At 47.0% G+C, this 16,142-nt stretch overlaps 1 protein-coding gene across 1 annotated transcript in view; it reads right to left on the minus strand.

Annotated features, from left to right (window-relative positions):
* Positions 1-141: 141 nt before the first annotated feature.
* Hacd3 (3-hydroxyacyl-CoA dehydratase 3) overlaps positions 142-16,142 on the minus strand; it is a 31,097-nt gene continuing 15,096 nt past the window's right edge. The window contains exons 4-11 of the mRNA XM_003463483.5: positions 15,364-15,528; positions 14,033-14,084; positions 11,199-11,309; positions 9,115-9,242; positions 6,350-6,462; positions 5,173-5,279; positions 4,551-4,682; positions 142-1,687 (exon numbers count right to left, since the gene is read on the minus strand). Of these exons, the coding sequence (XP_003463531.1) occupies positions 1,611-1,687; positions 4,551-4,682; positions 5,173-5,279; positions 6,350-6,462; positions 9,115-9,242; positions 11,199-11,309; positions 14,033-14,084; positions 15,364-15,528 (885 nt within the window). The 3' untranslated portion in view covers positions 142-1,610. The remainder of the gene's footprint in view (positions 1,688-4,550; positions 4,683-5,172; positions 5,280-6,349; positions 6,463-9,114; positions 9,243-11,198; positions 11,310-14,032; positions 14,085-15,363; positions 15,529-16,142) is intronic.

Below are 16,142 nucleotides of genomic sequence, written 5' to 3' on the forward strand. Positions count from 1 at the left end.
TGCTCCAGCCACTCGGTGACTTCGGAAGAATTCCCTCAGGCCACAGCCAGAACAACTGTTTATGGTTTCTTGTGCTGCACTACTAAATGATACTGTTGCCTAAACAAATCCCAAAACCGTTAAATAATTCTGAAGCACAAGTTCTTAAGATTTTGATTGCAAATGTTTTAATATAAATACACAGTCTTCCTCAGACAGAAATAGAGGGGCTCTTAACAATCATTAAGATACAGGGCTTTGCCCAAGGACAAGAACGCAGCAGCACTTACTGCAAAGCTGAGCTGCCTGGTTACAGAAGTCAGTACAAACAGGTGTCAGCAGAAGTTACAGACATGCGCAATGCCCTTCAGTGCAATGAGGTTTGAAAACACCAGTCAGTTTCTGCTAATCAGAAACTAGGTTAAAGCTGATCAATCTCTCTACAGGAACACTGGGGCTGGCGGAACAGAAAGCATGACTATGCCTTAAATTCTTTTAACGCAAGTGTCACTTCTAACACTTATTTCGGCTGCTTTACGTGGAATGTACTGGGGGAAACTGATGTGTTTTTACAGTGGCCAGCCATCACGGCTCAACACGGTTCCTCAGTTCCCCCTTGTGGGTTTCCTACCAGGAGTCCCTGGTAAAGGACCAGCAGGTCATTTCCCAGCCAAAATTCCTGCTGTTTTCAGGGTCCTGCACACAAGGTTAAAAAAGCCAATCCAACAACAGCACAAAAAAACACATTTTTGAGGTTTAAAAATGCATAGCCTCCCCCACGGTCTCTCAGAGAAATAGGCAGGAATCAGACTCAGCCGGCACAAGGGAATGAGGGCTGTCTGGGTCTGTGCCCGGCTCTGAGGTACTTAGGCAGGGCCCGCTCCAGCCTGGTCTGTGTTCACTTCCCAGCGTGCCACAGGCCATCTTCTGGGCAGGTCTGGCTGTGTCAGTTTGGCCAACATGTTTGTGTTCTTTCCTGAGCCCCACCTGTGTGTGGAACTAATATTTCTAAGTCCTTTCTTTGGACTTGAGAATGGTCCCGCTCTCCCTAGCCGTGAAGTGATCATGGTGTCCCAAGGCTCTGCTTGCGTTAGAGTAAATCGCCTGTGCCTTTCGGCGCCCACACGGGTAAGCGCCACCGTACTACGGATGTAGAAGTCAGGTGCAGAGCTGCACTCCAGCCCCACTGTGACCCAGACTCCCCAAAGACCAGCCACACTGACTTTCACAAAGGCCCTCCCCCGCTACGCAAGCACCCCTTTGCGGACAGTGCCAGAGTCACTTCAGCAGTGTTCTAGAGAGCGATACAGTCTGCGTTTTTTCACTACGATAGGGAGAAAGCACACATCCCAGCGGTGAGCGCTCCTACCTGAGGACGACGGAGCAGCTGGGCAGAGCCTGCTGTCACCGCTGCACACCGGGAACAGGCCTGTGGCCAGGCATTGGAGTCCACATCATGCAAGGACTACGCTAAGGCAACACAGCAGGTCGGGAATGGACTGCGGAGGGGAGATAGCCTCACTGCGAATTTAACTGTTTAACTTTTTAAAAAGTTTACATCAGTACAAGAAGGTAAAATTTTAAGAATCACAGGTTAGGCTCAGACGGTCAGAAGCCTTCTAAACCTCTCATTAGTGGAGCTTCTTCTTTTTTTGTCCGTATCGTCGCCTGCGCTGTTTATAAAGATGACGAAAATTTATATATAACCCTGAAAAAGAAAAGAGGTGGGTTAGAAAAGACAGTCTTTGTGTGCCATAGCCAGAGGCCTCTGCAGGCAAGGGGGCAGACACTGCTGATGCCCCACATGCTGTTCGCTGCAGGGCCGCAGGAAGCATAATTCAGGACCAGTCGGCAATACACAACGGAGACAGTGTCCTCCCCGGGGGACTGTAACTTAGTTCTGTCCCAATTTTATCATGAAAATTTCAAACAAAGTCTTTGATTAGCAAAAACCATCTGCATTTGTGCTTCTTTCCTTCATCACATCCCTGTCGCTGTCTGTCTGACTGTCCATCTTGCTGTGAGGCATTCACAAGGACAGGCAGACCCTTCACCCCTGCACGCAGTACAGTGTGGGACTGTTGGTCTTCCTTCCCCTTGGGCTTCCAAAGAAATGCACAAATCTGAAGTTGCAGAAATAACCTAAGTCTTCCCTCAGGGCTCCCTCAAAAACAAGTCTGAGAGGGATGACATGAGCCAGCCGTAAAACGTGATCCCAGCTATTTGACCGGCTGAGGCAAGGGGATCACTAATGGTCAGGAGTTCAAAACTTGCCTGCCAGCAAGACCCCATTTCAAAACCCAAACAGATAAAGGTGTGAGACACTCTTGCAGCAAGTCCAAGTCAGTGAATTAGGATTTCAGGGTCAGAAATTTCAACTGTGCTGGACCAGGGTAAGTTCTGAGAAGGTTCTGCGCCTCCTCTTTTCATGAGTGTCAGAAACATTTATCTACAAGCTTACTGTGAAAGCCTAAATGTAGGTACACAGGTACTTCGATGTAAATAGAAACACTGACTGGCTGGCATACTGCCTCAGAGTCACAAGTGTGAATTTAGGACTTCACTGATTTTGCAGAGTAAGAAAACAAGTATTTATTTGTTATGGCTTGTGTCTAGATGCTTTTCTCAAAGCCTCATGGGTCAGAGTTGGGGCTTTTTGGGGTTGCTGGATCTACAGTGTATGATGCTAGGATTGAAGGTGTGTGATTACTAAATCAGTCCACTGATTGATTCGGCACTGCCCTAATCCTGGTAGCCTGGATATAATATAGAGACTGAAAGAAGCTTGTCCTGTCCCTTGCTTGCTTTGCTACCTTCTGCACGCCATAAACTACCTCCTCTACGATACCCCTCTGCCATGCCATCCTTCCTAGGGGCCAGCCCATTGTGGACTCTACAAACTGCTAAATAAACTTTCCTCCTTTACCCACAACAGGCAAACCATACACAGAAGCTTGCCAGTTAAGATGCACAATACAAAGAAAAGATACTAATCTGAGCGTATTAAAGTATTTCTACCCCTCTGACTTTGTAGTAAAATATTTTAAGTGTCCTTCCAGTGCTTATTCCATTTCAGTACTTTCATTATGCCCGTGCATGGAGCCTAGTTACCAGGCAAGCAGCTCTTTTAGCTTACTCCCCTCAAAGTCTGAAACATTCTGGGTTAGAAATCTCTTTGAAGTAGGTTATTCCCTATGCTGAAATACAAAACAAGAAGTAAAGTTAAGCCTCTGCAAGTGACCAGCTTGTCATACATGTTAGTAACCCCGCGGAGCTCCTCAAGCTTCGGTCCCTCTCCCTCACCGAGGCCCCCAAGCACCAGGCCTCCCTCCACCCGAGGTGGCTTGCCCGAGAGTCCCAAGGCTCCCTACCCTCCTTTACTCTCTCACATTGGCAACATTTAGGTTTACTTCTTTTTCCTTTTAGCTCTTAGTTTTTATGAAATGAGGTAAGACTTTGTATTTATAAACGTAAACTAATGAGCAGGTCGTGAGTGACCAACAGGGCATCTTCCTACCGCTACCTGGAAGCTTCGCGACAGCCTTGGGCTCCTTGCTCCACTGCGCTGCCTGCTACCTCTCTTAACAGCTGGGCGAGGAATGTGCTACTGACCAGTTAAGGACCTCTCCTCTACTGTATTTTCTTTTAAGTTTTTAAATTATGAGATGAGGTCTTGCTGTGTTGCCCAGACTAGCCTCAAATGCCTGAATTCGAATGATCCAGTCTCAGTTTCCCAATGAGCTGATAAGACAGGTGTCTCCCACCATGCTGGGCTCCTACTTCATTTTAAAAGAGCTCTTTACACTGTTTTTAGCAAAAATGTCTTATGGTAGGCTGAGGCAGTAAAACTACAAATTCCAACTCCGCCTGGGCAACTCTGCAAGGCCGTGTCTCATGAATGAATGAATGAATGGATGGATGAATGGATGGATGGATGGATGGATGGATGGATGGGACTGGCTGTGGTGGTAAACGCCCATAATTCCAGCACTCTGGAGGCTGAGGCAGGAGAACTGCTGCAAGTTGAAGACCAGCCTGAATTGTATAGTGAAACCTGTCTCCAAAAGACTAAGGAAATATAATTTAGTGCAGTGGCGCTCAGTTGAATCCTCAGTTCCAGGAACTGGATGTATCTTTCAGTGTATTCCCAGTTACCAAGAACACTTCAAGAACATGATATTCAACCGATGCATTCTTAGGAAGATATTCTCTCTCCTACTGGATTTGTTTTTACAAGGTAAATTTTCTCTGCTGGTGTTAACTCTTTTAGAAAAAGACCTGGGTTTATTTGTTGTTTTGGGAGGACTGTTTGGTTTCATTTGGTTTTTGAGACAAAGTTTCACTATGTTGTCATAGGCTGGCCTTAAACACACTACATAATACTGGTTGACCTTGAATTCACAACAATCCTCCTGCCACAGCCTCCCAAGTAATGGGGATTACAGGCATGTGCCACACACATATCTACACAGATAAGTCTAACTTTGATAAGAGACGAGCAGTTCAATCTCAATACAAAAAAAAAAAAAAAAAGGTGACAAGAAAAAAACTACCACTAAGCCAATACTTACCTAAAAATGACATTATAAGATAAATCTGAAGAAAAAAGGAAAATCTAACTTTGATTTTCATTGGATATGGCAATGTAAAACTGAATCTTCCGGTTTCATTGAATACTGGAATGGACTGGATCACCGAGATAGCTGAAACGGAGAGAAGAGCTTGTGAGGGGCAAATGGAAGCAGCACGTGTGGCGACAGGCTGGCCAGCGCCCGGCCGCGACCTCAGCCTGGGCTGCTGGACACGCTCCTCCTCCCTTTGTGCACAAAGCTCCCATGCTTTCTACTCCCTGGAGGCCTCAGAGCCTCCAACAGGAAGAGGTAGGAGGACGCCCTGTCGCCCTCCAAACTAGAGCAAATTCCCTACCAACGCATTCACTAGGTGTCAGCATAAAATGAGGTCATTTAGGAAGCTGCATGCAGGACCGCCCAGCAGCTCCTGAGCATTACACAGCGAGCAGCCGTCCCTGTACTGCGGCGACAGGAGCACTAAGGGAGGTGCCCCGAGAAAGCAGTCCAACAGGAGTCTAGCACCCAGCTACTGGACCTCGGCCGGCAGAGCAAGAGGGAGACTGGCCGTGCAGGCAGCGGGTCCTCAGAGGAAGGCTCTGAGACCTGGGGTTCCCGAAAATACCTTCTGCCAAGCATCCCAGGGGGTACAGAGGAATCCACAGGGTGTAACGCAGCCACGTGAGTACCTTCCAGTCCATGTCGATGCAGGACAGCATGTAGAAGGGATACCTGAGGGAGCGAGGCCGCAGGTTCTGAGCGCAGCCTGGACTGGCAGTCAGGGACACAGACATCCGTTCTCATTCGCAACATGCAGCTTCGGAAGAGGACAGCCCTGGGCGGGCTGTCCCCCAAGGGCCCAAGCCGAGGTCTCACAGAAAGCTCTCCGCCCAGCACATGTGCTGGATCTCGACCACATCACTGGCTTTATTCCTAGCCCTGACCTGTGTCCCATGGGTGAAGATGGCAGATGAATGTCATCCCAACTCAAATCCCTAAAAGGCTTCTGATCTAGGGTCAGACATACTGTATCGTAATAAACCTGTTTGTTCCCAAACAGTGAGGTTCACAGTGAGCACCCATATCTGATTATCTCTGCGTGCAGCATGTCAGAGGGACAGCGGCGCCCTGGCATACAGAGCACAGTGAAGACACGACTCAGGCTGCTACTGCTGCTCCCTCGAGCCAGGATCTGTCAGAAGACCAGCAAATACACCAAGAGCCGGGAGGCCAACCTGCAGTCTCCGCTCCACTTGAATGAGAAAGGAAGAAGGAAGGGATGTGAGGAGTCTGTGCAGAGAGCACCGCTTAAACTGAATCACTTTCTTCTAACAGCCTTTCTTCCAAAGGAACTGAGAACAGAAAATAGAAAGCCAACCCCAGACCTCGGACATCTCGTGGCGAGAGTCGCCTCTATCATCTCCGCTAGAGGGCCACCCTGACTGGTTCATCCAGCCTGCACTGCCCTCCCACCGTGCGCTAGGCCAGGCCTCCAGCACTGTCCTCATGGAAGGGCCCTTTAGGGCTTTGCAACACAAAAGCAAGATCCTGAAGGAAAAAGCCGGCTCTTTGTTTGTCTGCTGCACTCTGCTCCCTAGTCCGCAGGCTGCTATCCTGACTCAGTTGCTGCCTTAAAAACAATTTGCCTCAGCTTTTGCAAGGCACACTGGTGAAGCCAGAATTCTGCACACATACGATCTGAATGCCAAACCAAATGAGGCTGCAGCCAAGAGAGCCACTCCCTCAAGGAGAAAGCTGCTCCTGAGAGGTACAAGCGTTCCAACAGCCTAGTGTCTCCCCACCTGACAATCTCGATTGTGCTCCACAAGTAAAACACGAAGAAAACCACAGCCTTGTTTTGCATTTCTTCCATGGTGCCGAAGATGATAAACAGGATGAAATTTCTTCCAAGAAGCTATTAAAAAGACCCAGAAGAAAAAAAAGTTAAAATATATATAAGGTATAACTGAGATATTAATAACTGTTTTAAAGTTATTACTGTAAAAGACACACTGTCGTTCATCCCCTCGAGGCCCTCCCCCTGCTTCCCACACTCTTCCTGTCACTCTTACCACTTTCTGACGCAGTCCTGGAAGTTCTCTTTTGCGAGTGTCTTTAGCTGTGCAGTTAGGGCTGCCTCAGTGTCCTGAATTAATTCAAAACGCTTACTACTGTGATGTGGGGAAGGGAAGCTGCACGGTACCCAACCCAGTGAATACGGTGGCCATGGACACACGTGTCTCTACTAGCCTGACTTTCTACTGGGTGACATTTGGCAGCAACATTCACTGTATTTTTGACCGTATCTCATAAAGACACTTCTAGAACTGCTTCAGACAGTGGCAAGAACAAGGTGATGAGCGTTCAAGGTGAAGGGAAGTGTTTTGATGTGGATTAATGGCAATGTGTCTTTTACTGTAATAAAAATTCTTCACATTCATTTTATTTTCTGATCATTCCTTGTACATATGTGATGTATCTATGCACATATATATACGCATATCATATAAATGTGTTATCTAAAATGCAACCCCACTAAGTACAAGTTAAATGGAAAAGACAAAGCTAAAGTAGCTGAATACTGCTCCAGTTTTGGTGAAAGTATCCAAACCAGCCTTTCTCCACAGACAGGACACTGGTGTATATACCCCAAGCAGCGTATTAAAACACACACATAGCTTCAGATGCAATTCAGAGAATGCGCTGTGTGCTTGCCTCACCCAGATCAGTGAGCACGGCCCTCTGAGAATGTCAGTAACCAGCTGGTGCCGTGTGTCAGTCAGTCCACGCGCACTGGTTGTGCCACCTGGTTCCTGCCACAGTGCCTTGTTTTCTGCTTGTTTTGTTTGCCTTGACAATCTCTGGATGCAAGCCTCTCACTTTCTTTGGAAACAACCCTGAGAGTTCTCTCAAAGTTGGGCAAAGGCATTTCTTACAGAAAAGACTTGTATTTAACTTTTCAGGGTCTGAGGGCAGTAACAGTTAATGATCACGGAGACAGGTTCTTGATATGCAGCTCCCAGCAATCCTCCTGCCTCTGTCTCCTGAGTGTCAGGATTACAGGCCACCGCCCCTGGCCAGATTCACTTTTATTAAATAAAGAGTTGTAACCAGAGAATTTTTTAAACACCAAGGAGTGGTGAATTTACACCACAAATCTTAAAAGAATATTTCCCCCTCTTCCAGCAGGACCCACATTAGAAAGGACTGTGTTCCTTCAGGCTGTAAGGTGGTGCGGCAGACACGCCTTTCCTGCCTCTAGCATTTTCGGCACCAGAGCTCCCCAGGACACCTCATCTGCCCATGTATGTCCTGGAAAGGGCTCCTTTACCCTTTTTCACAAGTCAAGTAAATAGTCTTTATTACTCCTCAATTACTTTATAACAGAATGTATTTCCACCAGACCTCTGTGGCTAGATACTTGGCCTCTGATCTTCCCTCAAGAGACAACAAAGGAAGCGTTCCCTCTAGTTTCCTGAGCTCCTGTCCTATACACCATCTTCTATGTATCCTCCCCTGAGGCAGGAACTGGCATGCCCCACTGCTCCTGCCTCGAGCACTGGGGACATAGCCTCGGGCCAGTTCAGCTCCTGGCCACTATGTTCTGCCTGCAGGACTCCCCACCCCACCAAGTGACGTCAAGGGACTGAGCCTGTCCCTTCCATTTTGCCCTAAAACATCTGCTTTCTTACTTGTACTAACCCTTGGTAGATTAAGTATATTATTACATATTAGCAGAGCACTTACAACCCCCCTCCCCATTTTTTCAAACTAAGTAGCCTCTTTCCAAGGGCACTAAAATAGAAATAGAAATAATAAGGCATTAAGTTGCCCTTCTACCTTGCAACTGATACTACTAGAACCCAACAGCTGGTAACTAACCAGCAGTCACCTGGTGCCCCTGCATCTGCAGCGGCGCTTCATGGTATGTGATCACAAAGAAGGGGAAAGACTGCTGCTCCGTCCTGATAGGAGTCACCACAAGAAATAATACAACTTGGGGAGAGAGGGGAGGCCCATTCCCGAGTCAGAAAGCCACCATATACATGAAACAAAGTCCAAAAGGACATGAGTTCCCTAGATTTTCTTTTTTTTTCTTTTAGGAAGCTTTTGAGACAGGGAGACAGGTTTCACTATGCAGTTTAGGTTGGCCTTGAACTCACTAGCAGCCTAGGCTGGCCTTGACTCAGGTGATCCTCCTGCCTCAGCCTCCCAAGTGCTACGATTACAGACCACACTTTGCTTAGATTTTTGATTGCCTCTGTCTACACAAAACATTGCTAACCAAAGAAATTGATGGGAGCTTTTCTTGCGCCTGCCTATATTTGAGGCTTATTTTATAATTTTGTGAGTTCATGAGGATGTTGTTATAAAAGATGAAAGAAGCCTGAAAAGTCGACGTTGTGACATATCCCTCAAGTTTAAATTTCTTCTTCCTGTTCAAGTAAAACGGTGCTATTCCCATGCACACAACTATTTTTATAACTCAGACCAGCAAATTCTTACACACCAAATAAATGAATCCTGAACTCTTTCATCCCCACCCCTGAGCTCAGCCACTCCTTACCTGCAGGAGACACGGTATCACCGGTGAACTGGTGACTCCAGCTGCTGCATTGATGGTCTCTACAGCTGCCAGCATCTGGCAGAAATACATCATGTCAGCCACGCTGTGAAACGTGTCGTAGAAGGACTCTGTGGCACAAACACACAACAAGGGTAAATCAGCTGACCAGTGTCAACAGAATCACTTTACCCAGGGACTTTAGAGAAGGCAGCACACCTCCAGGCCTATTCAAGTGCCTGGCCTAACCAAGCTGGTGCTGAGCAGCTTAGGTGAGCAGAAAGTTAGCACATTAAGTCAGGGAACAGAATTCCTGGCTTCTTGCTGAGTGAACCTAGAGCAGTGCTTGACCGCCTACACACGTCCCCAAACCATATCCCCAGGGCATTTCAGAAGGAGACAAAGCCGTCCCAAATAAAAGGGAATCATTACTCACGGATTTGTAATCTACATCTTTAGCACTAAGAATCTCTGGCAGAAATTATAGCTGCAAAATTATTACTAATGGAACAATAATTTATAAAATTAGCCTTCATTCAAAATCTGTTTCCACTTAAGATTTGCCCATTGGTCAAATCCAAGTCTTGGTCCGACATTCTTGCCCAGCAATTCCTAGCAAATCTTTGAAGCAGTAGGGTACTCCCACAGTGAACGACATTAGTGACAGGGAACTTCTCAGCTGCACAGAAAGACACTGAAGACTGAGGCTCTGGCAGAGTTAGGGCAGGTACCGACCAAAATGTCCCTGTAGGAGCCCCACAAGAAAACAGTTGAAATGACAAATGAATAAAAGAAGAAACTTATTACTATTTTTCCAAAAATTATCCAATTAGGCTGGGGATTTAGCTTAGCAGCATAAGTGCCTGTCTTGCAAGCACGCAGTCATGAGTTCAATCCCCGGTACCAAAAAAAAAAAAAAAAAAAAAATCCAATGTAAAATCAAGCAAAGTATATGCTGCTGCTTGACTAATTCTTTTCTTCAAGGAATCAATATAAAGGTTACAACTTAAAACTTTGCAATATGTAAGATAATTTTGTTTTCTTAATTTTAAATCTGACTTTTCAACGCATTATCCCAATGAAAACCTTTTGCTATTTACAGAGAAATGTTGGTTATCTTTCAAAAGAGGTTCACTTTAAGTGGCAGTTTCCTCAACCAGTCTTAGAAAAATGAGGATCTCTCATATTTGGTTGTTTTGGGGTTTTTTTGAGTCTCACTGTGTAGTCAGGCTGGCCTCAAATTCACAGCAATCCTCCTGCCTCAGCTTCCCAAGTGCTGGTATTACAGGCGTGCACTACCATACCCAGGTCTCAAACTTTGACATAGAAACTGTGACCTAAAACTTGGCACATGGTAAATAAGATCTTGTCCTCTGTCTCTGACTTTATGGGAAATTCATCCTCGTTTCAATTAAAGACTATATATATCCAGTTTCTAAAATAATAAAGGGTGTTAATAACATTAAAAATGCTTAAAGTGGGGCCTGGGGATTTAGCTCAGCGGCATAAGCACCTGCCTTGCAAGCAGGCGGTCGTGAGTTCGATCCCCGGTACCAATAAAAAGGAAAAAAGACCAAAAAAAAAAAAAAATGCTTCAAGTTGGTACATTTAAGAATAAGATGCATAACTGTATATGCATGATACTTACCTGCAAGAGGAAAAAGACCGGAAGAAAGTGTGTGGAGATATTAACAGTAATGGGACAAAGGCTTGTCCACTTCTCCCCATATGCCCTCCTCGACACTTCCTTAAATAAGGATATCACTTCTATAAATAGAAAAGTTTTCAAAGTGCCCTTCTGATTTTTCTGTAATTATCACTTTTTTATAATTATAAAACACATTAATAATGTCACAGTGTGTTGTGATTATTTCCTCAGAATGTATTTGCAGAAGTGAAAAGTCTAGGCCCATTTTCTCACTTGCTGTCTGGCCAGGCTGCTTCAAAAGGTGGCAGGACTAAGAGCCAGGACAGGCACTCTGAGAGCCAGGCCAGCAACACCAACATGGAGTGCTACTGACTTGGAAGGCAGAGAGCACAATTTTGGGAGAATAGACGGCCAACCAGCCCCCGAGTTCCGTACTTGCCTTTTCCCAAGAGAAAGAACCGCACCGTCAGGTTCACAAAGATCCAGGAGAATCCCAAGAACTGCACAAAATTGTACATGAACAGGTAGCCTTTCTTCAAGCTTGTCAGCGCTGGAAAGCAAACAAGGCAGGAGGCTGTTAAGCCCGCAGTCCTGCAGAAGGGGCGCACTGGGGCAGACCTGCCCGCCTGCTGCCCTCTGTCCCTGCGCCCCAGAGACCCCACCAGGCATCTGACTGGGCCTCCCAGGCCTGCGTGCCTACTCGCACACGTGTGAGAAAACCTATGAGGAGTGCTGCTTCTCCTCATGATGTCACTGGTCTCTCCCACGGCCTGAGAGGTAAGAATACGGACTTGCCAGACCGGGAGAACAGCATGGCAGAACCACCCTGGGTCTCCAGGGCGTGAGCTCTGTGCTCCCCCGCTGGCTATCTCTTCATGGGATCTATAGCTTCTTATGTGCTGGATTTCTTTAGGGTCCAGGGTAAACCAGCTCAAAGACGCAGAAATGGTGAGTGAAAGACAATAACCCTGCTATTAGGTCATACGGTATATCCAACCTTGATCATTCAGAACACCTGCCATGTGCCAGGTCCTGGGAGGGCACGGTCACAGAGAACACGCTGCTACCCTGCAGGAGACCATCCCGACAGCCACGTTACAGCCACAGGGGATGAGCACCAGCGTGCGAGACTGTCAAGGTAAAAATACCTGACGTGAGGCCAGGGACAGACAGGCCTGTGTGGGCATGATGGCCTCCGACCCAGCCCCAATAGGAAAGCAGGATGAGGACAGAACCATGGAAGGACACTGTCCATCTACCAGGCAGCAAACTAAGGGTGCAGATTCTGTCTGCAGCCAGGGTTCACCAACGGTCAGCCAATTACGGAGTTAAGAAAGAAGTAAGGAGCTTAGAGGGCCAGCAGGACCAGTGGAGGGGGGAGGAAAGGGCAGATGACAAGGGCAGAGCCAAGGTGCCTCTGGTCTCGGCGGTGCACACCTGTTCTGCCCACAGACAGACCGGACGGGCACCCGGCTAGTGCTGACATCCCTGCCATGGGCAGTGCGCGTAATCGGGGACAGCCTGGGCCTCAAGTGTCATTTCAGCAACGTTTAACTAATTTTTTTTTTCTTCCGAGTTACAAAAATGTATGTGTTCTCATCAGGGAAAAGTTCTTTCATCAAGACACTTTCTGGGGGGCTGGGGATTTAGCTCAGCGGCATAAGTGCCTGCCTTGCAAGCAGACAGTCGTGAGTTCGATCCCCGGTACCGACTAAAGTTGATATACCACCCCCCCCACTGCTAAATTTGACTGGCTTTAAAAAAAAAAAAAAAAGGATAAAGACCAAAAAAAAAAAGACACTTTCTGAGCCCTGTGGCATACACCTGTAATCCTAGCATCAAGGCCAGACTGAGCTACACAATGAGTTCAAGGCTGGTCTGTACTACATGGCAAGACTCTGTCTCAAAAACCAAAAAAAAGAAAGAAAGAAACTTTATGAATTTTAGTAACATGACCAAAGCTTTCTCTACTGTCCCAAACAGCTATATGTAAGAATTTCTAAAGTATGTAAGAAATTTCTAAAGTTTATTCCTTTAAAACATTGATTTAAAATAATTAAGTCTCGGGGCTGGGGATTTAGCTCAGTGGCATAAGCACCTGCCTTGCAAGCAGAAAGTCGTGAGTTCGATCCCCGGTACCGATAAAAAAAGAAAAAGACAAAAAAAAAAAATTAAGTCTCTAGATGGCCTTTTCATGTTGTTAATCTCTATTTGCAGTAATCTCCCTTCTGCTTTTCTAAAAGAATATTTCTCTAAATTAGTGGCTACAGGAAAAAGATATTTAAAAATACTCTTTGAAAACAAACTTACTTGGAACCTCAGTACATACAATACTCAACACAGCTGCCCTGACTGCAGAGCAGTCTATGGGTGTGACCTTCTCCCCCCCACCCCCGCCCCACCAATCCCTGGGTACCACCGAGGTTTGAAAACTATCCCTCTAAAACTCTCTCCTTCCTTCCTTATGGCGTATCAGCCAAACATGTGCTAACAGAACTTGGGAGCTAAGCTCACCTCAGGACCCAAGAGAGCCCATCTCACTCTGCTCATCAGGGTCAGCGGTTCACAGACCTGAGTGGTCCTCCCTGTGCTGTGGACTACCAGCGGTCCTGGGAGGCCTCAGCTGGCTCTGCCCAGGAGCTGCCGCAGTGTTCCACATGCAGCACGCACTCAAAGACAGCGCCCGATTTCTTCTCGCTAGGCCACGCAGAAGGTAATAAACTCACTCACTGAGCTTCTGCCCAGAAGTGGCTGGCCAGAGAGAAACACAGCTGGGTTTCTAAAAGGTTAACAAATAGCAGGACTCTACAGAACACCGTCTACCTGGGCGTCTGACGACCACACCTATCTCCGGCACAGGCTCCCGGACCTCAGGTGTGAGGGAGCCCTGGGCTGAAGGGTACAGCCTCTGGCCCTGCCACAGCCTGTGCAGGGCTGGGCTAGCGCTGGCCAGGAGGCAAGGCCAGAAGAGTCAGGTGCTTGTGGATATGCTGCTGCCCCTACCCAAGTGTGCCCAGGTAACATCGGGTCTCAAACTAAAAGGAAACATTAAAGATACAGCTTTCTGCTGGGGATTTAGCTCAGCAACATCAGCACCTGCCCTGCAAGCTCGAGGTCATGAGTTCGATCCCTGGTAACAATTTTAAAAAAACACAGCTTTCCATGTACCTTAAGGAGTGGACAATAAACGATTTCTCGTGGACTGCCACACACATGCATCACACCCCGCCTCTATCACATACCAGTAATCCCTCAGCAGCAGTGGCAACTTACTTTCAGGGGAGCCTTGACTTTCTAGCCGTAGTTTATTCAGACGCTCTTCTTCCTGGAATTAGACAAATTTCCCATTAGAATCCCCATGCCGGCAAAAGCCCATGTGTTGGGTCAACTCTCTGACTCCCTGGAAACTACCCTACCCACTGAGAAAACACCCTGGCTTATCGTATTAAACAGCTTCACTCTTCTTTGCTGGATGCACACCCCGAAACCACTCAGCTGCCTTCCAAACTGCCTGCTTCCAAGAAGGCAACCTTGGAATCTCAGAGCTAGCAAATCCACAAGATTCGTCACAGCCACAGAAACAAGGGAGAAGCTGAAGGCAGGAAGCAGATGGCTGTTTTATTTTTTAAGACTTCTAGATTTTTTTGGTATGTCTCCAGAAGCTAAGATTATATCCAACATAAGTATGAACTTATATTTAGCTTAAGATAGATACAGATGGACATATATAGAAACATTTGTAAGAATACAAAACACTACTCAATTAAAAAAAAAAAAAAGAGCTCCTTGGAGAAATGGCTATTTTAGGGTTATAGCAAGAGATACATGAGATATGCCCAGGGCAGTTTATATATGGTAGTGCCAGAAACGAAGAGCTTTAAAAAATAAAAAAGGGTCAGGCGTGGTAGTACATGCCTATAATCCAACACCAGGGAGGCTGAGGCAGGAAGACTGCCCCTAATTCAAGGACAGCCTGAGTTACCTAGTGAGTTCAAGCCCAGCCTAAACCACAAGGCAAAAACCCTGTGTCAACCAATCAATCAATCAATCAATCAATCAATCAATGCCCTGTAATAATGGACCTTTTTACAAAAAGACCAAAACCAAGTGAAAGGGTTCTCAATGACCAAAACTGGAACAAGAAAGATTATAACTCAGAGTGTAAAATAAACATTCATGACCTAAATAAACAAGTGGACACCGGACCTCCTGCTCCTCTATGTAGAGTGACTTCCTTCTCAAGAGTACAGTAAGAACAGGTGAGGGGTGGGGGAGAGGCGTAACACATATCACTTCAGCCAGCTAACCTCAGCCGGATCTCCACAGCAGTATGTCGTGTAAACTGAATGCACCTTGGCAGGATTCGGTAAGAAGAGTGCTTCACCTCTGAGGTCTCTTCCCCAAAACCCATTACCCTTCCCTCTGTCATAAAAAAGAATCCAGCAAATTCCAACTGAGATAAAATTCACATGAGTACTTCTCTACAATTATGTTGTGGGGCCTTTAAATCAATCTGTCACTCTGTTGCTATCCTATCCCAAAGTGAGAGGAGCCTCAAGTAATCTGGGGTCCTCAAGATCTCTGTCTCCAGTAGCCGTGCTAACCTTGGCTCTGAGCTCCATTTCTGCGTCAGATTCATCCAGCCAGCGATCAAAGTCAGGGGCCAGGAACAGTGGGCGCTTCTCCTGCTTGGTGAGTCGTTCCCACCAGTGACTCACCTTCTTCTGCACCGTAATGTTTACCTGCCTCTGGGTCAGTTTATAAACCGGCTAGGAGAGAAGGTGAGAAAGTGAGCCAGCCTCCCACACCCTACCAAGTCCCCGTGCACGGTGGCATAGTTCACTCACGCCCTTCCCCCTCCAGCCCTGCATGCCCGACACACACACAGTATCCAGACCAAGAGCTGGCATGGAGAAGGCCCAGAAAAACAGCGGGATCTTTCTCCAATGTTCCTTCAGCTCTTTGTTTCTCTTTGGCACCTCCCTCTGTCGCCAAGCCAAGCCTCATGACAGGTTCTCTGCCCTTTTTGCTGGCACTGATAAATGTTCTCCAAACAGGGAACTGCACAAGGTCAGTGAACTCTCACCCCTGGAGCTAAGAAACTGCAGTGCGCCATCCACAGTTTGCTTCCCTTCTGTTAAAGGAGCTTCCCCAGGTTCTCAGGGGGAACGTCAATTATATCCCACCCCTCTTCCTAAAGCCCAGCTGCCTGAGCCCCATCTGCTGCCTGTCTTCTCCCTGCCCTGTAGCAAAACAACACGAATGCAACCCCCAAGTGGGCTTCAAGCACCCAGCAACTCTGCTCTCAGTGGGCGCCACTCTCCCCTGCCATCACTGAGATCAAAGGACAGAGCTGCAAGGGACCCTGGGGTCACATCATTCA

The sequence above is a fragment of the Cavia porcellus genome, unplaced genomic scaffold (genome assembly GCF_034190915.1).
Source record: "Cavia porcellus strain 051 isolate PalLab524CR breed Dunkin Hartley unplaced genomic scaffold, mCavPor4.1 scaffold_37, whole genome shotgun sequence".
Lineage (NCBI taxonomy): Eukaryota > Metazoa > Chordata > Mammalia > Rodentia > Caviidae > Cavia > Cavia porcellus.